This window comes from Sapajus apella, unplaced genomic scaffold, assembly GCF_009761245.1.
Source record: "Sapajus apella isolate SASKATOON/1434 unplaced genomic scaffold, GSC_monkey_1.0 scaffold18, whole genome shotgun sequence".
Taxonomy (NCBI): domain Eukaryota; kingdom Metazoa; phylum Chordata; class Mammalia; order Primates; family Cebidae; genus Sapajus; species Sapajus apella.
This window is the reverse complement of record NW_022436958.1, coordinates 16,307,444-16,334,314: the sequence shown is the minus strand read 5'-3', so window position 1 is coordinate 16,334,314 and position 26,871 is coordinate 16,307,444. Positions and strand designations below refer to the sequence as shown.

Genomic DNA, 26,871 nt, shown 5'->3' with positions numbered 1-26,871 from the left:
CAACATGGTGAAACCCTGTCTCTACTAAAAATATAAAAAATTAGCAGGGCATGGTGGTGCGTGCCTGTAATCCCATCTACTCAGGAGGCTGAGGCAGGAGAATTGCCTGAACCCAGGAGGCGGAGGTTGCGGTGAGCCGAGATCGCGCCATTGCACTCCAGCCTGGGTAACAAGAGCGAAACTCCGTCTCGGAAAAAAAAAAAAAAAAAAGAAAAGAAAAAGTAAAATCAGAGTGGCTTGGGACAAATGGTCTCTAACAACCCTTCCAGATATAAATGATCTAAAAGTCTAAATTCATCCAGGATCTCTAAACCCTCCAAAGCAGGATTTATCCATAGTACCGACTGTGCTAAGAGCTCTAAACTCATGGGAAATGGCCAAAACTCCAAAACGAAAATGTGCAGCACAGGGTCTACACCAAAAATTGAGGCACAAGTGAGAGGAAGGAGCTTTCTCTCTTTCCATAAGTATAAATACCACTGAAAGAGCTCTTACAGCTAGGTAGCTTGACGAGTTTTACCTGCAGTTATCAAAGGATCCTGACATTTCCAGCTTTCTTCCCTCACACCACAAAATTTGCCTCTGTGTCCCCACAGAGTCCTTAAATTAATAATGTCTTCATGGGAACTCAGTTCACCTACTATAACACAGAAATGGGCAGGCTAGGATACATCTCACCTCACCCCAAATCCAGCAGAGATGTCTCTCTTCCATGGCTTCTTCCATGGCTTCCATATCCCCACTCCCTCCAGAGTTAGTTAGACATTTCTTCCCTGTGACTTTAACCTTTGAGACCCACTAGAAGCTCAGGTCATCTTTATATTTACGCACTAAGCCAGGAAAGGACCAAGGGGTATTTCAGCAACACTGTTACTATAGAAAGCTTTTTGGGATTTAATCTTAATTAAATTTGGGACAGAATTTCTGGAATTTATTCTCTATTCCTATCAGCATCAATCATGTTAAAAAATGTTTATCCGGTGGCTCAAGCCTGTAATCCCAGCACTTTGGGAGGCCGAGGCGGGTGGATCACAAGGTCAAGAGATCGAGACCATCCTGGTCAACATGGTGAAACCCCGTCTCTACTAAAAATACAAAAAAATCAGCTGGGCATGGTGGCGTGTGCCTGTAATCCCAGCTACTCAGGAGGCTGAGGCAGGAGAATTGCCTGAACCCAGGAGGCGGAGGTTGCAGTGAGCCGAGATCGCGCCATTGCACTCCAGCCTGGGCAACAAGAGCGAAACTCCGTCTCAAAAAAAAAAAAAAATGTTTATCTTCAGCATGAATGTATTAGTATCACTGAATTATTACATTTAAAAATGGTTTCCTTCTCTCTTTAAAGTAATTCCTAGAATTGAGCAGTGAATTACTTTCATTTACCAAAAGCAAACCACACTGACAAGTAGAGGAGGTGGAAGGTGACAAGTTCATGGAAACAGCAAACTTCTGCTCAGTCTTCCAGCCCACCTCTTTCGTCTGCCTTCTCCCTTCTGCCCTCTCTGCCAAAAATGCAAGCTTCCTCTCCACTGTCTTCCATACTTAGCCGTTATTTCTTTCATTCAACACGTTTTCAATAAGCATGTTTCAAGCACTGAGCAAGCTGTTAGAGGCCCATATCCTAAAGGAATTTACTCTTGAGGGAGACACACTTAAATACACATTTACAAAACAAAGTGATAGACGAATGCAATCATACAGAAGTATGAAGAAGTTGGTGCCCCAAATTAAACGATGAACTGCCACTTCATGATAAAGTCAAGTCATGAGAAAGCATTTATTGTGTCACTCCATATTTGCTTCCTTAGAGAGAAGCAGAACAGATTCAATACACCAACTTGCACAATGCCTTACGGCATAGAGAACATTTCAGTTTAGTTAGCAATGCAAGAATAATCTCTGTTCACCAGTAATGCTGATATATACTTTTATATTTATCTTGCTCAAAATGATAATTTACAAAAGTTTACAACCTCATAAAAGTTTTTTTTCAGTGAGGAAATCAGTGTGGAGGGAAAATGTGGGCAGGAAAAATTAGATGAAGCCATGGATGCGGCTGGTAAAACACATGTCACTGAAATACTGTGCAGCTGGTATAAATGGTCTCTTACAACCATTTATACCAAATTTGTGGCTCAGGCCACAAATCTGGCTCTGAGCATCTTAGCAGCCAAGGAAAACAATGACCAGTTCCATGATTCACCATGTTCATACAGTAATTTTTCATGAAACTGAAACCTGAAATAATTTCTCCATAGGTCCTCCCACACATATTCATAGTTTCTTTTAAAAATTAATTTCTTTTTTTTCTTTTTTTTCTTTGAGACAGAGTCTTACTCTGTCACCCGGCTGGAAGGCAAAGGGGTGATCTCGGCTCACTGCAACCTCTGCCTCCCAGGTTCAAATGATTCTCCTCCCTCAGCCTCCTGAGTAGCTGGGACTACAGGCACTGGCCACCATGCCCGGCTAATTTTTGCATTTTTAGTAGAGACAAGGTTTCAACATGTTGGCCAGGATGGTCTCAAACTCCTGACCTCATGATCCACCTGCCTCAGCCTCCCAAAGTGCTGAGATTACAGGCGTGAGCCATTGTGCCCGGCCTGGTAAACAATTTCTTTACAATAATCTATCACTTTCTGTACCTTGCCTATAACATGTATCCTAAATAACATATACTATATCCATATTATATGCTTAAAAAGAAATATTTGTGTCCAGTACATTGTGCACATGGCATTGGGGCACAGGGGTGTCCTTCCTGTACATTAGATATCAACACCACCCCACAGTCATCATTTTAAGGTTTCACAAATAAGATTTGCATTAATATTTTAGGCTGAAAATCTATAGCCAAGGCTTTTTTCTGACAGGATAACATAACAGCTATTCAAACCACAAATTATGGTTTGAATTATGATATAATTGACATACCATAAAATTCACACTGGATCTCTTCTTTCATTACCTTTTTCATAAAAGAAAGTGTCACCGTTTCTTACCTGATCACAAATCAGTTCCCATTTTTTCTCGTTGTCATACTGTCGCAGTAACCTGGCTTTGTCAGGAGGTAGGTTCATAGCATTCTGTTAAAAAAAAAAAAGAGAGATGTCACTCCACAGCAGGCTTCCAACTGGGTAACTTGCAGGCAGACCAAAGAATACCACTATGGTTCTTTCATGACTTTCTCTCAATTCCTAGTATCTGATTAAATCAAAATACCCAAAGAAGTCAGTTAAACATCAAATTGGTTAGATGAGAGGAGGGAAACTCTGAAATTCTATGTTGGGACTTGTGAGATGGTCTGCTCTGAACAATCAGATTTGCATTTTAGCAAAGGTGATGTCTTGTCTCTTTGGCAGACTCCCTTTTCTACTCAACAAAAAGGTCAGAAGGTATCCAGTTTCTTTTTAAAGCAATATAGCCCCACCAGAAACAAAACAGAAAACACCAAATGAGAACTCAATGACTAGAACCACTGACAGATTCAAATTATACTCAATCTGATAAACAACCATGAGGAAAAAAACAAATTAAAAAAAAAAAAAAAAAAGACAATGATGCAACTAATTTTTGTCCCCTCTGGGAGATGACAGTATTCCTTGAGGACATATGTTAACATTTGTGTCAACATTAGTAACCACAATTCTCAGTTTAGCTATATTGGTTTATGAAGTTGAGTTTGAAGTAGGAAATTAATCATGAGATGTCCAGACATCGGCACTCATGTAAACTGCCTCTTAACACAGCACACCTTCTGTAGTGCTGGTCATGGATTTTGCCCAGGTACTTTCACATGTCATGAATCCAATGTCCCAAATGACATTGGATTTTTAAGAAACTAGGTTTAGATGCAAGGTGAGATCTTTAGCAAAAGACCATGGCAGAGTAAGAGAGCCTCAGAAGGAATTCAGATCTAGTCTTTTGGCTTCCCCGAAGCTCTCATGTGCTAAACAACTGAGCTAAATAGTCAATTAGCGTATTACATCTCTTAATCATCCTGTCTATTCCCTGGCATCAACTCTCTAAATCATACCTATCCCTAAGTAAACAATGCAGTCCCTTATCTGGGTCAGTATTCAAGCATGAATGCAAAGGTCTTGAACTTTTAATGCTCAAGCTTCCAGCCCCTGAAGGACTTGACGTAGGAAGAAACAATTCCCCTGGTCATGGTTATTGTCTCATGTTATAGAGTGAAACAAGTTCAACAGAAGCAAAGGTCAGTGTGCTATCCTGACTTAATGATAATCAACCATTGATTATGATAAATTAACCCAAGCATTTTTCCTTAAATTCAATCTAACATCTAGATTGGTATGCCTTAAGTATATCTGCCACCTATTTGAGTCTAATCCCACAGATTTTACAAACACTTGTCTTTAAAATATTTAATTTTTTAATTGCTCCCCTCGAAGCTGACAATTTACCTGGAAGAGCTTTGGACTTTAGAGTCTCCAATGGTACTACCAAGGCTTGTTAGATACAGAAATATCTAATATGGAAAAATGTTTTCATATGGCCTATCTTCATGGAATATCTACTTGAACTACAATGCAAAAAAATCCATTTGTAATTATTAGTTATTACAATTTGACAATGTTAAAGATAAGGAAAAGGAGAATTCCTTGTGTATCTTTCTGAGGAAGTTTAATGTTATTTACTGGTAAATGGTCAGTCCATCATTGCTTATTTGCACTCTAGAGAAGCAAGCTTTCCTCTTAAACTGGTGTTGACTTTCATGTTAGTGCCCCAAGTATGATTATGCATTAAGTAAGAACAATGAGATTAGAAATTGAGTTCTTTTCCTCCTGAGTCCTTATTAATCTCGAGACATAAAGGGAATTAAAAAAAAAAAAAAAATGCCTGACTCCTATAAGGTACCAAGCACTCCATTCAGCACGTTGCACATGTAATCTCAGTTAATACTCATAGTAAGCATGTGGGATAGATATAATTTTCTCCATTTAATATATAGGGAAATAGACCTGGGAGAATTTAGTTAACTTGCTCAAGGTTGCACAGCTTTACAGGAACAAAGACACAACCTAAACTTAGTCTGTTAGGCTCCCAAGGACAAACGGAAGATGCCACCAAGCTTTTTTTCCAGGAGAACAAAATGGCAATAGCTTACGACCTTCTGTTAGTATTCTGCTAGACATTCCTGTGGAAGCACTTGGCAAACATCGCCACAGGAATTACATGCAGGCTTTGCAAAGAGAAAGGCAAGATGCCCCTTCCAGACCAACCTTTATTTTGATTTAATAGTCTTTAATTCAACAAATGTTTAAGGAGTACTGCCCCTGTACAAGCCCTGCGTAACATGCTGGGTGGCAGGGTGGGAATCCAAACAGACGCGGTCCCCAGAGAGCACTATGTTATGGTGGGGAGACACACAGGCAACAAACAAAGCTTTTTAAAGTCTGGTAAGGCTTGAGAAAGGTTATCAGAGGGTAGTTTTAGATTAGACAGTCTGGAACAACTTCTCCAGAAAAAGCAACAAATAATATGAGTCCCAATAAATGAGAAGGATTGGCCAGGCAAAGAGCGGATGAAAGCACACCGGGCACAGTGAACAAGGGAAGCCTCGAAGGCAGGAAATAGCTCTGCACATTCAAGGAGCTGAAAACAGTCAGAACAGCCAGGGAGAAAGTAAAAAAGAAGGAATGATAAAAAGATGAAGTTGGAAATGTGAGTCAAAGCCATATCACGCCTAGACATGCAGGCCCAGGTCAATATACTTTATTGTATCTAAAGTGCCACCAGAAGCTATTGAGGGCTTTTAAGCAGATAAGTAACATAATGAAGTTGTTTTTCAAAGATAACAATAGGTGCTATGTGGAAAATGGATTCGAAACAGCAAAAGCAGGGAGGCAGGAGGGGGCCAGGCCTAAGCAATCCAAGTGAATGATGGCAGCTTAGATGGGGCTGATGACACGTTGAATGAAGAAAGGTAGACAAATGTCAGAAATATTAAGTGAAACTGATTGGTTAGACTTAAGGGCTGGGAAGGATCTGTACCTTGTTTCTAGCTTGAGTCACTAGGTGAATGGGGGTACAGTTAATAAGAGGGGTACATAGCAAAAGGCAAAATAAATCTGGAAGAGGTGGTGAAGAATACAATTTATAAATGACCCTGTTTAGGTATGAGATAGCTATGAGCTAACCAAGAGAACACTCAAGCGGGCAGGTAGACACATGATTCTGGAGGTCAAAAGAAAGGCCTGAATCTCTGAGGAAGAAGAGACTTAAGAAGTCTCTTCGAGCATGATTAGTTATTGTCAGAAGTAGCAGTGCAACATCAATACAACCAAACTAAAACTCCACTGGGTAATCATTCACCAAGTATCTAAAATAACCCCTTCCATGAGTCAAGCCTCTGAGCTACTCAGGCATACACTGCACAGCTTAATAATTCCATAAGGACCACAGGGAAGCAGTTCTATTTAAATCAGACACTCCACAGAGGTCTGGTTAAAGTGCAGGGATGCTGTGATTAGCTGGTAATAACTGCTTTTAAACTTCTTTTGAGTGAACTCATCCCTCTTGTGCTGTACAGGGCAAGACTCTGGAGTCCAAGCTAAATTGTTTGAGCAGGTAATTCATGAGTCCAAGTTACTTTGTGAGGAAAATACTGGCTCTATCTCCAGGTCCCTTTGCTGCCTTTATAAAAAAGGACTGTTCTTCTATTTGGCTGAAAATATAAATCAATTTCCGAGTTTTCCTGACACAGTGACGACTCTACCTCACCCATAATTAGCGATATCTGTGACATAGGGCTTTCCTTTCCTTCCTTTTATCCATTGTTCCACCCAACATATTTCCTGGGCTTCGACTGTATACCAGAATATGTGCCCTGTAAGCATCTGAGACAATTTAATCATGAAGTAACTGCCCGCAAGTATTAAAAGGTCGATGGAAGACATATGATATTTGAATTGAAAAGTTCAGTGGATGTTAATTATCTTTTTTCTAGATTGTACAAGTTCCCAGCTAAACTAAATTAGATCATCTAAGAATATTATTTCTGTAAAAAATGCTCCTTTCCTTCCACTCTCAACCCAGCAAACTTTAAGAATCAATTCAAATGTCATTTATCATTAGAATCTTCCCAAACTACTCCAGAAAGACATATCCTCTCATTGGGCTCTAACAGCACTGTTTACATGTCTCTAATATAACACCTAGTACATTGTACCCTAACAATGTTTGCCTACCTAAATTTCCCACTGGACTGGGTACTTCAAGAACAATTTTTGTTGTTCTTGTTCATCACCAACGTATGGCACAGTACGGCAAATAGTAAGCATTAAACAGTTGTTGAATACTGAAGAGCAAACAGACTCAGCCATACTGCCCAGCCTGCAAATATCTTTAATGATTTGGGATTCATGCTTTAGCTATTAACAACGTCTACACAGTGAAGAGCATTTCGGTTTCTTGTAAAACATCATTCCATGATAATGTCTGTTGCTTTTTATTTTCCGAACAAAAATTCATGGCGTTGGGTGGGGGGGGGAGAATCTTCAATTCTAGCAACATTTTTCTGAAAAGAAACATGAGAGTTTAGGCAGTCCTCTGCCACATTTCATAAACCAGGAACCTGAACTGTGTTTTGTTGCCAGTTAATTCAGATTGTATCTATTCCAAGTGGTAGTTACAGGAATGGTCTCTACTCTGGTTTTATCCATAACTGTACTACTTTGTTTTTAAATATGTTTTCCATCTCAGAACCTTTTGAAAATAGAAATTGTAACTACAAAATAAAGAAAAATAAAATATCCAAAAATTCCTGAGTATTTTATAAAGAAAGTAATTATGGTAAAGAAGAGTCTATGGTAGCCTATGTATCTTAAGTTATACCCACAGATTAATCATCATACACAACACAGAACAGAATGATGGTGCCCAAATCATTCACAACCAAATAGATCTATGTGATAGCAACAAAGTTTTCTGATGTCAGCTTTTGACCTGGTTTCATGGCAATAATGCAAACCTGTAAAACGTCCTTCTTTTACCCTGATATCCTCAAGGCTCATACTTAGAAACCCACAGTGATATGGAGACACACAGGAGGGAAAGTGCACAGTATGAAACATACCTTATGTAATATATCTTTGTCCTCATAATCTCTAAATTAAAACTCACAAGTATTTAGTCACCAGATTTTATAACAGGACCTCTTCTATATAACCACTTGCTTAGAGAGAAAAAACATGGACTTTGCAAGTAGTGCTTCTTATGGAAGCAGGGAAAATCATGTCACAAAAGAAATGGCTTAGACAATCTTTTAGAGCTCTTAAATAATAGAGATACAAAAGTTTTCAGGCACTCAAAAGAAGGAGTCATTACTTTAAAATTTTTTAAATTATTGTAGAAAACATGTCATTTAAAATGTACCCTCCCTCATAGCCATTTTTAAGTTTATAGTTTAGCGTCTATAACTACACTAATATTGTTGTGCAACAGTATCTAGAACTTTTCCATTTTGCAAAACAAATTCTATACCCATCAAACAACTCCCCATGTCCCCTTCCCCAGAGCCATTACTTGTTGCTACAAAAAAGGAAATGGGATGGACTGCAACTGGATGGTTGGGCAGCATAATGAATTCTAATGAGGCAACGCAGAGCAAGGATTTACTGATTTATTAATTTTTACTTGTTGGGCTCTGGAATTAGGCTAGCTAGATTCTAATCCTGGCTCTACCACTTATCACTGGTGATCTTAAACCACCACTATTTGAATCCTAAAGCAAATTAAATGATTAAACACCCCATAGTCGAAACAGCCAGTAAATGTAATTTTCAAAAGTGAAAATCAGAATCAAAATCGAGGGTCAAAAACAACAAGATGTACCATTTATTGATGGTCTGATATGTCTCAGGCCAATTTAATCTGTCTTATAATCCTGACAAGTAGGTATTATCTTTTCCATTTAACAGAGAAGGAAATTAGAGGACAAGGAGGTTAAGTAATTCCTCCATGCATGAGGTAGGTGGCAAAGCCAGGACTCAGAATAGAGTCTGTATGACCTCCCCCTCCATGACACTTGAACTACAGTGTTTCTAAATATGACTTGTCTGAACTACGCAATCCCACAATTCCACTTAAATAATCAGACACAGTCATTAGCATGGAAAGTGAAGGTGGAAATGCATAACATTAATATTTTCATATAAAATACTGACATTTTAATAGAAGTATTCTAAGATGTTGAAAAATATAAACTACAGCAAAAAAAAAAAAAAAAAATGAGTGGGCTGACTATAGGTAGCAAGGTATGGTGTCAAATCAATATATACGTAATAAACTGTCAAATAACAAATCAAGACAGGAATACAAATACATGGTAAACTCAGGCTTTGATGAGGCATCAATGAAGCAGAAGGAAAGAAGATGAATACACAAATATAAAATGAAGCATGTCAAATAATACGACAGAACCTCAGAGAAGGAGCTATTACTTTTTCTTATGGAAAGCAGGAAATGCTATGCATTGAGCCTGGATGTCTGGGGAGGATGGTAAAGAATGGCATTAAATGGCACAAAGTTTGGGCTTTGGAGATGGGCCAACTTGGCTGCAATCATGATTACCATTCATTTAGACCGTCATCTCAGCTCAGTCATTTAAACTAAATCTCAGTTTCCTCACTTGTGACGTGGAAATGATCACTGTGGTAGTGTTGAGTATCATGATGGTGATGAGGATGGCAGTGATGTTACTACCTGCATCATAGAGTCTGGGCAAAATTAAATTGGGTAATCCATGTACAGTGGCCTCATCCACATCTATGATTTTGCTTTCTGTTATTTTGCTATTTCAGTTCCCTGGGTTCAACCATGGTCCCAAAATAGGTTAGTGAAGAACAATAAGATATTTTGTGTGAGAGAGAACACATTCACATAAACTTTTTTATAGTATATTGTTATAATAGTTCTATTTTATGATTAGTTATTGCTTATTTCCTGTGCCCAATTTATAAATTAAACTTTATCATAGGTATGTGTATATGTAAGAAAAACAATCATATAGATTAGGTTCAGTACTATATAAGATTTCAGATATCCACTGAGGGTCTTAACAAGTATCCCCCATGGAGGACTACTATACACTAGTACAAAAGTAAGTACACAGAAAGTACTCAGTATGTTCAATGATATTATTCCTATTATTCTTATTATTTTAGGTAAAGGGAAAGAGATGAGCAAAGGCATGAACACAGGAGAAGGTAAAGGGCTGTGCGTCGCACAGAATAAACCAGGAGGTAAGGCGTGCATAGTGTGAGACCAAGTTTGCAGGGACACCAAATCAGAGAATTTCAAACTTACTCTATGGCAGTGAGAAGTCATTGGCCAAAGAAATATCTAGGAAAAGCAAGTCTTTAAAGGGTCCTCAAATCAAATGAGGTAACTGATTCCTCCTGTTCTGTTAACTCTTCCTACACTGAGATTTTTCCTTATATCATTATTGGGACATCAAGTCAAGTCACGTGCAACTGAGTAATGTACCAATTCTCCCGAGTTCACTTTAAAATTGCAACAGCTGAAGACCTCAGCAGGGTGGCTGCAAATTCAGCACATGGCCAACCCATCCATTCCCCTCACCTAAAAGCCAATTTCTTCCATGACCCATATGCATGGTCCAAACAACTACCTGGCATCCTAAATTTTATTATCTTCCTAGCCTCGAGGATGCTGCTGAAATCTATTCAGCTTCTTTCCTGGCACAGGTCTCGGGCAGCCAGCCAAACACTTCCCCAAAGTGAATCACCAGGCAGTCATTTTTCATTGTCACTGTTATTTTTATTGAATCATTGAGGGTATTAAGATCACCACCGTAGCCAGTAAAGCTCACAAAGGGAGACGTTAGACTCTCCCTAATCTAGTTACATCTTGGAAATAAAAGCTGACTAGAAAGCTGTCCTTTCTGGGGAACCTGTGGTAATGAGACATAGCTCTAATCTCTCCATCACAATCCTAGGCACAGTCTATGTTCTTAGAAGTATTGCTTTCTATGACTCCTCCATAACTTTTTTTTTTGAGATGGAGTCTCGTTCTGTCACCAGGCTGGAGTGCAGTAGTGTGATCTAGGCTCATTCCAACTCTGCCTCCTGAGTTCAAGCGATTCCCCTGCCTCTAAACAGACAAAAACTAATTCCCCAAATCTCATGTGAATTATCTACTGTGTTAAATTAGTCACACTGTTGCTGTCCTTTATAAATGGAAGTAAACAGTTCATTAAAAAAGGAGTTCATTGTGTACATATTTATGTTTATAGTATTTATTTAATTGAAAGGCCAGTAGCTGGAAATATAGGTGCATGCCACCATGCCTGACTAATTTTTTCTATTTTTAGTAGAGACAGGGTTTCACCATGTTAGCCAGGATGGTCTCGATCTCCTGACCTCATGATCCACCCACCTTGGCCTCCCAAAGTGCTGGGATTATAAGCATGAGCCACCACGCTCGGCCATAACATTTTTATAATCCAAAAGGACAGAGCTAGAAGAGAAGCTAGAAGAGAAATGTGATACATTCATTCTACTCTGTCTTTTATAGGTGACCAAACAGACTAAAAAAAGTGAAAGTGTTTGTCCAAGTTCATAGAACTGGTTATTACCATGGTAGAGCAAAGACTCCAGGCCCAGGGAGACATGAAGAGATGTTGGTCAAGCTTCAGTTAGGCAGGATGAATAAATTCTGAAGATCTAATGGACAGCACTGTGACTCTAGTTAACAATACTGTACTGTACACTTAACATTTGCTAAGAGGGTAAATCTTAAGTCCTTACCACACACACTAAAAAAGGAGAAAATGGTAACCTTGAGCGATGATGGATATAGTAACTAGCTTGACTGTCGTGATCATGTCTCCATGTGGTGATCATTTCTCTATGGTGTTCACACAATGATGAAATTGCCTAATGACGCATTTCTCAGAACCTATCTCCACTGTTGAGCAACACAAAACTGTATGTCAGAACATCAGGTTATGAGGTTTAATATATACTCTTTTTATGTATCCATATACCTCAATAAAGCTGTTAAAGAGAACCCAGGCCAACAGGTCTGCTATTATTTCTCTTTTATCATGAAAGAAGGATCACTTACATCTGTTGGGAGACATTTGTGCCCATGTGTGAATACACATACAGAAATTGGAGAAGATCAAATAAGATAATGCATGTAAAGTAGTTGGCACACTTGAAATTTGCTACGTTAATATGCCTCCATCTTTTCCTGACTATAGTTTCCTTACACCAGAAGTGTCAGCATTTGTCACTGTCTTCATTCCTCCTTGATTTTGGGCTTCATCCTCAAAAAACAACTCATTTTGTTAATTTATGAACCTCTAGAAAGTTATCCATTTTTTTAAACCAATAAACACAAACTAAACAACAAAACGAATTCCTCAAATCTCATGTGAATTATCTACTGTGTTAAATCAGTCACACTGTTGCTGTCCTTTATAAATGGAAGTAAACAGTTCATTAAAAAAGGAGTTCATTGTGTACATATTTATGTTTACAGTATTTATTTAATTGCAAAGCCAGATTATCATCAATATAGACCAATCTAAGTGGGAGAGTCAGTCTTGTCCACACAACACAAGGGGGCAGCTACAACAGTCAAGGTCAAGCTCTCCTACAGCCCATCTTTCTACTACTCCCCATATCATTGGCTTACATGATTCAACATCTAATAGACGCCAAAACCACATATCCCTTCTCTGGTCAAAGTGCCAACCCCTGAAATATGGATTCCTATTGCATTTAAACACAAAGAGAATAATGGAAAGAATTACTCATGCAATTGTTTTCCCAACTGCATATCTGATTTTCAATGGAGGTCTGCTGTCTGATTCCTTGACATGTTCTGGATTTCAAACACTCTTCACCTACTGTCTGCTAACTGCTGTGCCAGGAGCCATGTCTGAATCCACACATTTGTGTGCTGGATGAGGGAGTTACACAAGAGGCCACACTTGAGATGCTAGAAAACTCCTTTGTGGGCAATCATTAGACAACATTACAGACCAAAATGCATTGAAATCCAGAGAAAGTGTTCTTATTCTACTGTTCAATGTCAGCTTTCTATGTGACAAGATCTGAAGAGTAAAATCATTTTGATAACTGAGAATACCAAACTCAAATTGTAACATATTAGATAGCAAGATTCCACCACAATAAAGCCATGAGACTGCAGTCTGTATCACCCGCTGATCTGAAGCACTGTACCATCTCACCTGTCCCACTGCCCTGAAACCCTGGCCTTATCTCCCCCATCCCTTTCCCAGCAACATATCTCTAACTCCCTTCTCAGGACATTAAGATCATCGCTATTCTCCCTCTTCTCTTTCACAGCAGTCACTCTGGAAATGACTACTGAACCTGGATTCCATACTCAAGCTTGGCCCAGGTTACAGCCTCATGTTCTTCAATCTCATGATGAGGATCACCAAAGGAGCAAAAGAATTCAACTCTATGCTCAATTAAGGTCACATCTTCTGAAATAACGAGAGAAAGATTACGCTTTTGTCTTAAGAATGAATATTTTTTGCCATAACCACTATCAAAACTTATAGCCTCAAATTTATGACTCCTCATTTGCAAATAGCTGCAACTTCAAAGGTAGACTTGCTGTCATAGCAGTATAATGACCCCCAAAAATTTCCTCATGTCCATCCCAGGAACCTGTGAATATCCCTTATATACTAAGATGTGATCTGCAGTCATGATTAAGTTAAGAACCTTGCAATGGGAAGATCATCCTGGATTACCTTGGTGAGAACCAGCATAATCACAAGGGTCCTTAAAAGTGAAAGAATAGTTTTAAAAGGTGGGGAGGAAATAAGAGCCGGCAGGGATTTAGAAAAACTGGTACCCTTATTTATTGTTATTGGCAATATAAAATGGTACACCTACTATGGAAATCAATGTGGTGATTCCTCAAAATGTTGATCATACACTTAACAGAGTACCCCACATTTCTGCAACTAGGTATATACATAAAGGAATTAAAAACAGAGACTCAGATACCTGAAATTATGATGTTCCTAAGATTAAATTACTTAAAAAATTTTAAAATAAAACTATCAGCTCATGAAGGAACCATGTTCTGAAGTAAAGTTCTGTACTATCCAAATACCCAGTAACACTGAGACAACTTAAGGTTTCACTACAACACATGTTTATGAGTCTTGATGGTCTCGTTTCCAGAAATGCAGTGTCTCTCCAGACACGCCCAGCCAAGAGAGGCAGGAAGTCGGACAGTCTTGTGCAGTAGGCCTTCTGCTATGTGACAAGTGGATTAATTTTTTTGCGTAGTTTTCTCCTCCTTACTCCTGCTACTTAGCTTTTGGCTCTAACACCTCTTGGTGGTGGAAAATACCATGAAGTAAATGTCTGCATCTGTGTGTACATCCTAGTATTAAAGTAATACTTTAATGTTGCTGGTATTTTTACAGTCAATACCATCAACAAGTTAATTCACACATAATATCTAAGGGAACACTTTCATATTTAATTTTTTAAAACTGCTAAACCCCCTAAGATGTCATAAAAACAGAAGTAGTCCCAAAGCAACTGTCATTAAAAGCAACTCAACAACATCAAGATCTTTTTGAGGGGACCACCAATCACATTCTATTTTACTGATTTCTTTTTCTATCCTTACAAAACTCCAAGTCCCTGGAAGGAAAATAATTTGTAGTCCTCTTTATAGCCCTAGGACCCCAATAAAGTATTTGTATTCAGATGGTGCATAATTATGGTGTAACAGAATTCTGTTCAGCCACAAGCTACATTTTGATAAAAGGCATTCCTCCAAGATCTTCAATCTCCTTTTAAACAAATAAAGAATTAGGACCAGAAAAGCAAGTGTCAAATTTAGTCATTATCTATTTGTACATGGTTGTTAAATATTATACAACTACTGACAGAGTTTACTTCGACTCTGCAAAGTTAAAAATATATATATATATATATTTAAAAGCTTTAGATAGGCCAAGCATGATGGCTCATACCTGTAATCTCAATACTTTGGGGCTGAGGTGGGAGGATCATTTGAACCCAGGCATTCAAGAACAGCCTAGGCAACATAGTGAGATCCCACCTCTACCAAAAAAAAATTTTTTTTAATTAGCCAGGTGTGGCTGCATGTGCATATAGACCCAGCTACTCAGTGGGCTAGGGCAGGAGGATGCTTGAGCCAGGAACCTGAGGCTGCACTGATCCATGATCATGCCAGTGCACTCCAGCCTGGGCAACAGAGAAAGACCCTGCCTTTAAAAAAAAAAAAAAAAAGAGGTTCAGACATACCTTCTCTTATACTCCAGGCCTGCACGTGACCTGCCTCTCCTACCATCCCCACCCACCTTCGCTCCACCAAACCTACATCTCAACCCAAGACCTGAGTCTTCTATATACCATGTTTGGGGTCACCTTTGCTTTGCATTATCTCTAATAGCACGTATTCAAGTGACCAAATGTGATCTTACTGGTTGCCACTTCACATGTGTACACTTTTTATCCAGAGAGGGAAAGTTCTCTGGCATATTTTGATGTCTTCTACGATACTCAGAACATGGACAGATACACAATACACATCTAACAGTTATGACATGAGCAAAAAAAAAATCCCATAATAAAACTAATTCTGATGTGTGGTACATGGAAATGTAGAATTTATACATGCAATGCACAACAACTATGGCATTAAATAATAGATTATGTATTAAATGGATGAGCTAAATCATGTTATAAACAGGTACCCTTAGATACCTCAGTCAGAAGTACCTTTTATTGGGGCACAAAGTTTTCAATGTTTGTCTATTTGGAGATAAAACTGTTCATGTGAAATAAAATCCATGTCATCTGAGTTATGCCTGGTTTTATATTGTCATACCACAGTGGTACATCTAGGTGTAAAGTGCTACCCAAGTGTATGGTCTGGTTTCAGCCTAAAACAAGGAAGCATGGTGACATCTGCACTGCATGCACCAAGCAAGGCAACAAGAAGAAAGCATTTTCCAGGGTGGGCGCACACCTACATTTGCAGACAGAGAATTTCTGGGAAGCAGGCCCTAGGGTGTGCACTATTCCATTTTAAGTGCTGGATTTGGTTGTGGGCAAGAAAAAGGAAAAAGAAAGCATGCATGCAAGACAGAGATGAAAATGGGCGGGGGGTGGCAGGGTGCAGAAATCTGACTGTATTGACTCTGCACGTCTCAGCTGGGTAAACCACAACAGTAGGCCTGGGGGACACGACCCAAGCTGCTGAACTCAGTACCCACTCAATATGTTCTGGATGTAAACACTGTTCTGTTTCCTACAAAGCAGTGTTATGCTTCTCCAAGAGAGCTACAAGTATTTGGAAGAATGCCAAAATACCACATTGACCATTCAATCTTTGCATTCTTACATTCTATTACAACTCCATCCTCCTCACTCAAAAGATGAACCATAGGTAACTCACACGTACCAATCCATCTTTCTGTAAATTACACCTCAAGTCCTAAGGATCCAAGAGATAAAGCAACACACTTCATCCAGTACCTAATGTTACTTCCCACTCAAAGTGTTTGCCAACTTGAAGCATACCTCTGATTTAGATCTGTCCCTCTTCCAGAGGGAAATGCAACTCCAAGTGCACATGAATCCCTGTTTACTTATTAGGTTTTAAAGAGAAGTGACAGGATCAAGAGATTTCTAATTTTCACCTTGAGAAATTACTTAGTACTTACTCATCTTCCTAAACAAGCCTTTAAAACCTGATCCTCCACACACCATCCTAGCCCAGGGGTCTGTCATTTCAGCGTTGCTGTATTGTTCCATCCCAGTCAGCTGCCCACTGACAAATAGGTCCATTCATTCTCTCTCTCTTCTATACATATATTTATAAATGATAAGCACAATATATTCTCTGTTATTGCACATGGCTGGGCAACTGGCACACTGTTTAAAAGAGAAGCACACACATACCATGCATGATTTCTAAATGAATATGATTTATCAAAATATATTAACACAAAAGCCATATTATCATAACTTAATCTTTCTTTAATGACTTTGAAATAATGCCAGAATTTTAGAAAGTCTTTTGGTCATCATGATAAATTACAATTACAACCTTTGGAATTACTCAGACCTGGGTTCAAATTCCAATTACTAGCTGTTAATTCTGGCAAGTAACTACATTTCTCTGAGTCTCGGTGTTTTTATGTGAAAATGAGAACAAAAAGATCTCCCTGTTAGGATCACCATGAAACACAGAAAGTACCTCTTGAAACAGCAGTAGACACATGGATGGTGGCAGAGTGTCTACAGAAGAGGCCGTGGCTGTAGACAAAGATTCTAGTCTTCAAGTAAAATTTTAAAAATTAAGTTTATATCATAGAACTGAAACTACTTGCTGTATGTTCATAGGCAAGTCACTTAATTTACTTGAACTTTAGTTTCCTCATCTATAAAATAAGGACGGTATCTACTCCAAGCGGATTTCAGGAGGAGCCTGATAGAAGAGGCTTTATGCAGTAGGACTGTTATGAAAATCAAAAAGAAAATCAGAGAACACAAGCAAAGTGTTTCATCAAGCTCAGTGCCTGATGTAAGTGTTTGGTAAACTTTAGCTATTCAGTACCAGAATATGATACAACCTAACTCAAAAAAGGGAGGAGTAAAGTGTTGGAGCATCTTTGCCAGAGCTTCTCACATACATAAAAATTTCTGTTGCCATAAACACAATGGATGTTTAGCTAGCAGCCATATAATGAACTAAATAGAAATGTCTAGACCTGTGGTTCCCAAATTAAGCACCAAGGTGCCCCTAAAGCACTACAGTGAACTAAATGGAAGCTATGGGATTATTTCCAAAGGTGGCGACAAAACTCAAAATCAGATACTGCACAAGCCATTAGCCTGAGGTGGTCCGCAGTTTCTACCCTGAATCACGCAACATTTCCTTTCCATAACATCTTACCTTTGCAAAATTGGTTTTTTAGCAGTTGCTGTGATAAAAGCAAGTAACAGGAGAAAACGAAAACTGAACAGGAAGTGAAGTGTGTGTACAATCTTAATTCAATGTATGAAAGCTGTGCAAATGCCCTATAGCTGCACACATCATATTTATAACTAATTATGTTTTTAAAAGAATAAAATGGGCTGAGTGTGGTGACTCACACCTGTAATCCTAGCACTTTGGGAGGCCGAGGTGGGCGGATCACATCCTGGCCAACATGGTGAAACCTCATCTCTACAAAAAGAAATACAAAATTTAGCTGGGCGTGGTGGCACGCATCTGTAGTCCTAGCTACTCAGGAGGCTGAGGCAGGATAATTGCTTGAACCCAGGAGGCAGAGGTTGCAGTGAGCTGAGATCGTGCCATTGCACTCCAGCCTGGTGCCTGGCGACAGAGCGAGGCTCTCCTCAAAAAAATAAAATAAAATGAAAGATTTTTCCTCACAATTTATATGTAATATTTTCTTAAACAGCCACTAAATTAGTAGGTCATAAAGAGTTGTTTATACGTAAGTACTTAATAAATGGGATGGTTAGAGGTTTTTCTTTTGGTCCAGGAGGCAGCATAAAATCATTGAGACACTAAAGGTGTTGTGACTGAAAACGTTTGGAAACCTCTAGTCTAGATACTGTCTGCCTCCACCCCCATCACACCGATATTACTACTTTCTGGCAGCACAGTAGATTATCTATATCCATAGGTTCCACATCTGTGGATTCAACCAAACACGGATCAAAAATATTTGCAAAAAAAAAGGCATCTGTACTGAACGTGTACAGACTTTCTGTCACTATTCCCTAAACAATATAACAACTGTTTATATAACACTTATATTTTATTAGGTATTATAAGTAATCTAGACATGATGTAAAGTATAAGGGAGGATATGCATAGGTTTTATGTGAATATACTCTATCAGGGACTTAAGCATTCACTGATTTTGGTATCCATAGGGTGGGGGAGGTCGGTCCCAGAATCAATCCTCCATATATACCCAGGAATGACCATATTCTAAAATAAAGGCCCTCTATAAAGAATTTTAATCTGAAGCTGCATATGAGAAATTGTTAAAAGTTGGACAACATTGATTTGAGAAATAAATGTACAAATTTTTCAACTAAAGAAACTATCATAAAAATGAGATATTTCCCTAGGGGTTCCATGTAAACAGGATATCACATAGTAGGCAGTACCCTAGTTACCTTGGTAAATAAACTTCAATCTAGGTAAGTTTTTTTCACTTGTAACTTCTAAAGAAATCTTTCAGATTGAACACAGTTTCAAAACCATTGACTAGAACTTAGCTTTGTGATAGAGCATTGCTCTAAAACGCCTGTTGTCCTGGCATAATTATTAACAATGCCCCCTTTCACTCTAAAAGTACTCCAATCTGGATTATTAATTATATGGCCACCTTGATTTACAAGCCAATTACATACTGAAGAAATCAAGTTATGAATGTTTGCTTGTATTAATAGCTAAGCAAGAATGAGAAGTATGATTCTGGATTTCAGTTTTTTAAATGACTCATTATCAGACACTTGAAGACAAGGCTGGAGCCAGATGACCCTTAGTATCCTGCTTCTAACCCACAGTCCTGTGACTCTGAAGTCAGTGTGGGTAGACAGTGAATCAGCACATCTGGCTGCCAAAGCTACTATGAATTAGGCTCTGCACCTTACAGTTTCATGCATGTTTTACTAAGTTGTTAATAACTTGTAATAATAAGCCAAATAATGACTTGGCTTTCCTTATTTAAAGAAATGATATTATAATATATAATATTTCTTATAAGAAAAGCAATTCATTCATTCTAAATTCTCCTTTGTTCAATTATGACAAATTCCATATTTCATTTTAAAGTAGCCACAGTTGGAACTTTTTTCTAATTCTATCCATTTTTTTCCTGTAACTCCCAACCAGCCCTTAGGTAAATTTTAATATCTTTCTTCATGCACAACATCTCTTACTCATTAACACCCTATTTTTTCTTCCCAAGAAACCCAGTGGCTGCCTAGTTTTCACACTTGACTCTCTACTGCTCCTTTCTCTAAAAATGGAAACTGCAAAGATTTTGTTTCTTACAAAATCTCTCATGTTTCGGGGCCAAAAAAAAAAAACCCTTCTGAATTAGTAAATATAGGCTCCCAAAGAATGAGCATACTCATGTGTGACTTTTCATAACATCCACATGACAGAAATCCTACAAATAATTTTAGATAAATAGAGAGAAATATCATGCCATATCCCTCTGACTTGATTTCTGAAGAACTATGCTTTAAATGTGATGGCTTTTCAAGACAAAATTACCTTTGCTTTTTCCTTACGTGTCAGTATGTTCTACATTTAAGGCATAAGATGAACGTGAATGACAGCATTCACCTTCTAGAACGCTGCATGTCTTCAGAGTATTAATACACAGATATGCACATTCACAAGCCCCAGTCTTGCAGTAGTGATTCAGGAATTCTGAGATCTGAGCCCAGGAATCTACAACTCTTACAAGCCTCTGAGATGAGATCCGTATGTACATAATTTCTTAGGTCTACTGATAAACAAGTGTCTCAGTGCACAAAAGATAGATGCTTGCATTCCGTAAACAACCCATTTACTCATTTCTCAAAATTTTGAGCATGAATATATTAAAACGCATACAAACACAGTGGGATACAGCTCCGGGGAGACACTAGACAGGTTTTTAAGAAGCCTCCCTACCGCCGAGCATGGTGGCTTATGCCTGTAATCCCAACACTTTGGGAGGCTGAGGCAGGTGGATCACGAGGTCAGGAGTTCAAGACCAGCCTGACCAACATGGTGAAACCCTGTCTCTACTAAAAGTACAAAAATTAGCCAGGCGTGGTGGCATACACCTGTAATCCCAGCTACTCAGGAGACTGAAGCAGGAGAATCACTTGAACCCGGGAGGCAGAGGTTGCAGTGAGCTGAGATCATGCCATCACACTCCAGCCTGGCAATAAAGCAAGATTCAGCTCAAAAAAAAAAAAAGAAAAGAAAAAAAGTAAGAAGACTCCCTGCATGCAGGCAGGAGACATCTTAAGAAAGGACAAACAAATCCCTTTTTTTGTTGTTAAGACAGAGTCTCGCTCTGTCACCTAGGCTGGAGTGTAGTGGCATAATCTTGGCTCACTGCAATCTCTGCTTCCCATGTTCAAGTGATTCTCATACCTCAGCCTCCTGAGTAGCTGGGACTACAGGAGTGCACTACCACGCCCAGGTGATTTTTTGTATTTTTAGTAGAGACAGGATTTCACCGTGTTGACCAGGCTGGTCTCGATCTCCTGACCTCAAGTGATCCACCCAGTTCAGCCTCCCAAAGTGCTGAGATTACCAGGGTGTGCCACCGCACCCAGCTTGATTGTTCTTCGTTGTGGAATGCATGAATAGTTCCCCATTAGAAGCAAGGCTGGAGATGCAGTTGCAAGAGAACATCCTGGCTCTTGACCTAACACCTTTTTTCCCCACTGCAATACCTTCCCCAAGTTTGTCTGACCCTTAGTAAAGAACTCCCATCAGCTCACTCTTTTCTGCAGCTCCCTCCTTACCCAGCTTAGAATCCACGGCCCAGGTAAATAACACTCTTGACCCTGCACCAGTGTTTCTTGCTCCTCCAGCTGTCTTTTCAGCACAACCACCCAACACACCCCCAAACCTAGACAAACTCACTTACCAGTGATAAAGATTTTTTGTTTGACCAAACTTTAGTCAGGCTCCTGTACATTCTCCTATATCCATGTATACACCTCCTTATAAAATCTGGTTTTGGCAAGAACTCTAAGTCAGTTTAGCCCGAATTCCCCACCCTCTACTTCTAATCACCCTCACTAGCGAATTGGGTTCCTCATCTTCTCCCATTCCCCAGATGGTATCTGATCATCCTCTCCCAGATTCAACAAGAATCCTGTAATAGGTCAGGATCACTTTAGCCACAATTCTCTCCCCCTCTTCCCCTACTTCACTCCCACAGCCCTGATGTTTCCTCCGAGTAATTTTCCATCCACTGACCTCCACGCCACCCCACTCCTTGGCTATAAATTTCTATTTGTCCATGCTATGTTCAGAATTGAGCTCATTTTCTCTCCCTCACTGCAAAAATCTCATTGCAGTGGTCCCTATGGCTATCGAGATGGTCCTGAATAAAGTCTGCCTTACCATCTTGAACAAGTGTCTTGAGTAATTCCTCTTGAATCCCATCTAGTCCGTCCTTATACAGAAACACCTGAGACTGCAGAGAGCGCCACGCAACAGGTAGACCAGTCAGCCAGAGCAACAACTGTCACTTGCCCAGAGAACATTTATCCTCAACACTGCCCAGAAAACATCTACCTTCTTCTGGTCAACCGTCTACAATCTCTTCCAGCCTCCAATCTCCATACCCTCTCCTCACCCCCTTCTCTCAATGTAGCCTCACCACTTGTATCTCATGAAGAAAATAAAGCCCCTTATACCAGAACTCTCTCCCCTTTTTGCTACCAAACGCACAAACCCACCACACTGCTGTACTTTCTTCTTCCACTCTCCTCACAATGAAATAAAGGTGGTATTTCTTTCTTTTTTGGTGTGTGTGTGTGTGTGTGTGTGTGTGTGTGTGTGTGTGTGTGTGTTTTGAGATGGAGTCTTGCTCTGTTGCCCAGGCTGGAGTGCAGTGGCACGGCCTTGGCTCACTGGAACCTCTGCCTCCCTGGTTCAAGCAATTCTCATGCCTTCAGCCTCCCGAGCAGCGGGGATTACAGATACCCACCATCATGCCCAGCTAATATTTTTATTTTTAGTAGAGACGGGGTCTCACCATTTTGGCCAGGCTGGTCTTAGACTCCTGACCTCAGGTGATCTGCCCGCCTTGGCCTCCCAAAGTGCTATAATTACAAGCGTGAGTCACCGCGCCAGTCCCAAAGGCAGTATTTTTTCCTCTCTTGAAGACCATTCTTCTTGTATTCTCTCATAGACCTTTGTGAAAAATAAATGTTATAACCTGTGTTTCACACAGCACAATTTCTGGCACATTAAAAAGAATTCAATGAATAGATGCTGCTTTCACCATTAAGGCTTCCAACAGAGTTGTACCTAGCGGGTACTCCAAGGATGAAACAATCAATCCTATATTTGAATAGGGAGAGGGAATCAGATAAGCATATCTTCAAACAAAATTCTCACTGTTACCACCTCCCCACTTGCCCCGAAATAACCCATGTGTTTATCTCCACAAGAAGAACTTACCCTATAGACTGGTATAAAGAACAAGGGGTTAAAAAGTTAAAGCATCAATATTTTCTTGCTTTTGATTTTAAACTACTCAAAGCTACTGTTAAATGACAGGGCACAGCAGTGAAAACTAAAACTAGGTTCCTTTCCATACTTGCTACCATGCAGTTACCAGTTTCTCTTTCAGGAAACTATAACTTATGAAATTTAAATGAACTAGAATGTTTGGATCACATTCAAAGTGTATACTGGACCTTCTGCCAATATCTAACTCACAGGGGGTACACAGGACCCCATTAGATAAACAGTGCAGTATGGACATTCACAGGATTCATTCTCATCGTCTTCCTTCTAGATGGAGTCTTAGCAATTAATTTCTCAAAATTAAAAAAGGCAGGCAAATTTATACAGGATGAAACAGAGTATCTTTACTTGTTAAAGCCAGGAACATAATCAGGCTCTTTACTCCTTTCTGTGTAAATATTCCTGAGACCCTTTCACTCAAAACCCTGGACAGCCTGGGGGATTTTGCTTTTCAACATCAGGGCAAGCTGACTAGTTTGGTTTGGAGCCTCTGTACCGGCTGCTCATTGAAGATAAATTTAAAAACTGAATAGAGCCTTCATTACCATTTCCATCAACCCATCCGGAGCTCTGGATATCAGCTCATAAAGAATTATGCATTTAAGTTACATGTCTTTTAGAAGAGTCAGAGACATTTTCTGAGTTCCCTTTTGGGAAGGTCATCCTTCAAGTTTCACTAAATGCAAGTAAAAGCTAACCCTATACTCAAGTCACTTTAGAAAAGCAATTACATTCTTATATCAACAATACAGCAAGGACAAAAACATGAAAATAAAAAGATAATCCTTAAACACATATAGCTTTAAGAAAAGCCTATTAGGTTGAAGATGATTTGGGAATTACTGGCCCACATGGTTTGATTTCAGGACACTAAGGGCAAAAGAGTTGTTTTTACTGCCCATAAAACTTTTAAAACCATCATGAAAAATGTGCCAGATTTCATATAAGAATCCAAATTTTCATCTTCTCATGAAAGTCTGGAAGGCCACGCAGCAGCGGCCAGTCTTGCCAGTGTGGGCTAAAGCGAGTGGCGCCTGCCTCAGTCAGGGACTTTACTCTCTGGCTTGCCAAGGTTCCACCACTCCCTTTTGCCTCAAATCCAGGCAGATTTTACAAATTTAAGAGACCTAACTGACTCCTGTAGACAGCTGAATTTTGATGCCCATTTTTTTTTGGTTTTGTTTTGAGATGGAGTTTTGCCCAGGCTGCAGTGAAGCAGCACAATCTGGGCTCATTGCAACCTCTGTCCCGCCAGGGTTCAAGTGGCTCCACTACTTCAGCCTCCCGAGTAGCTGGGATTACAGGTGCCTGCCACCACACCAGTTAATTTTTGTATTTTTGGTAGAGACGGGATTTCACCATGTTGGCCAAGCTGGTCTCGAATTCCTGACCTCAGGTAATCTATGGGCCTTGGCCTCCCAAAGTGCTAAGATTACAGGTGTGAGCCACCACGCCCGGCTTGATGCTCATTTTAAGGCACTGTAAGGATACTAGGGTATGGTTGCAGGTAGCGGACCTATTTACTACAGTCGACAGCTGCGGATTCTTTAGTTGAAAGAATCTCAGGTGGTTTCTAAGAAAGAGGTTCTGAGTGGGTAGACAGCAGAGTTTTAATTAATCAGGTACTGGAGAACTAAGCAGAGAGGAGGAGGAGACAGAAGAAGACATTTTTCCAACCAGTAAATTTTGCCTGGGCTCAGTCCTGTTTTTCTTTCTGATGAATGTTATGGAATGAACATCAGACTAATTTCTTAATCTAAGTGTATTTCAGGGGATGATTTAGTTCTCATCCTCCTGCTCTCTTGGTGGGCCAGAAATATCCAATGATTCTTATCGTGGTTTGTCAATTTTCCCCTGGGTGTTGCCTATAACAACATGTTCCCTTCAGAGATTCCCCCACCCAAGTTGTCCTGCTCTGAAGTCAGCACTAATCCACTGTTCTGCTTTCATTAACATCCAAGGGTGAGCTCTAATAAAGTAAACCCAACATTGCTTCAGGGGTCAATGCTCTATCTCCGGACTGCAAAAGAGAAAGCAGACAGACTTCCCCCAGGCTAGAGGAACATGAGAAAGAGGGTTTTAGCCAACACAATACAACTTAATTCTCCATGAACCAGTATTAGGAAAACCAAAAGCACCAGATCAACAAAATCACAAAAACAAGAACTCGGTGTACTGCTAATATGTGCATAAATGAATGTATTTATATGGATCATGCTTATTCTAGGCTTGTGCCACAGAATAGAATCTTGTTAGAATCCCAAGTCTGGAAGGCTGATGGTTGAGCCTGCCAACCATCTGCAAGCAGAAACCTATTTACACACAAGCTTTCTCATATAACCTGGAACCCATTCAAGTCCTAAAAGACGTATACCTTGAAAAATGCCTACACTAGGCCTTGAGTGACCTGTAACAGTCAGGAAATCCTTTCAAATGAGCCCCTTTCCCACTTCTCTCCATTCTAGTCATTTCTTTGATTTAGATTTTACTTGGCCTTGAATAACTAATAGTCATGAGTATAAGACTTTCTAGAACTGTGGTATATGAAGTCCCCAACATCGGGAATCACAACAACCCAAACACTCGGCTTCTTCCAAAAGCAACCAGCCAGAGGCCTGAAGAGAGATGGAAGCCAGGCCTCAGTGCTGGAACTCTCAGGACTTCTGACCATCAGGAACATCACGTCCAGACAAATTCTGATTCATTCATTCTTTTGTGCCTTTCCTTTTTCTGAAGCCTAAACAGCTTTTTAGCTGTCAAGTAGGATGAGCTTAAAAGGAGTTTCGAAATATTGATCCTCTAGAATCTGCATTCTCATCAACACTTTCCCACTGAGACTTTGATGCCCCAACCAGGCTTAACAGAAAACATAGCTGACCAAGCTCCTGGGGATGAAAAGCTCTTTATTAACACTTGGTTATTCTATGTTAAAATGCCACTGACCCCTCCCATCCTACTCGAGTTACAATTAACTAAGGGCCCCTTTGCCCTTCATGGTTGGTTACTGCCTTACAGCAAGACATATGAATCACATAGGCCCTTTCTGTTTACAAAGATGCCAAATTCCTTCACTAATTACGTTGAAGAAGGACTAACTCTGCCTCTTACTGAAGTAGAAGTAGGGACCATTTGCCATGTTTTCAATAATGCACAAGAATGGTGAGGTCTCTGAACATTCAGGTAAGTACACTTGTTTGTCTTCAATTTTATTTTCTTTGATGAGCTTCCAAATCTCAGTATTCTTAAGGTTTTAAAGAAAAAGGGTGGTGGTGGAGAGATTTCTGATATATGAGACAGCAACAATATGTTACACAAAAACAATATCCTCAGTAAAATCTGCCAGAAGAATGAAATGCATATCTGAAAAGAACAATGTGACAATATGTTGTCACAACTTATATACAGCACCTTAAAAAATGGAAGAAGGAAGAGTGAAACTGGAAATTTGACTAAGTTCATGGATTGGTATACAGAAAATAGGTAAGGGCTCAAGAATATCCTTAAAAACTGACAACCCAGATAATATAGAGTTAAATAAGATACCAGTGGCTG

General features: G+C 39.5%; 1 protein-coding gene across 11 annotated transcripts in view; it reads right to left on the bottom strand.

Annotated features, from left to right (window-relative positions):
* Positions 1–26,871, bottom strand: part of FMNL2 (formin like 2) — a 323,466-nt gene that overhangs the window by 129,753 nt on the left and 166,842 nt on the right. For all 11 annotated transcript variants that reach the window (XM_032286259.1, XM_032286258.1, XM_032286262.1 and 8 more), the window contains exon 2: positions 2,997–3,080. In XM_032286259.1, the coding sequence (XP_032142150.1) occupies positions 2,997–3,080 (84 nt within the window). The remainder of the gene's footprint in view (positions 1–2,996; positions 3,081–26,871) is intronic.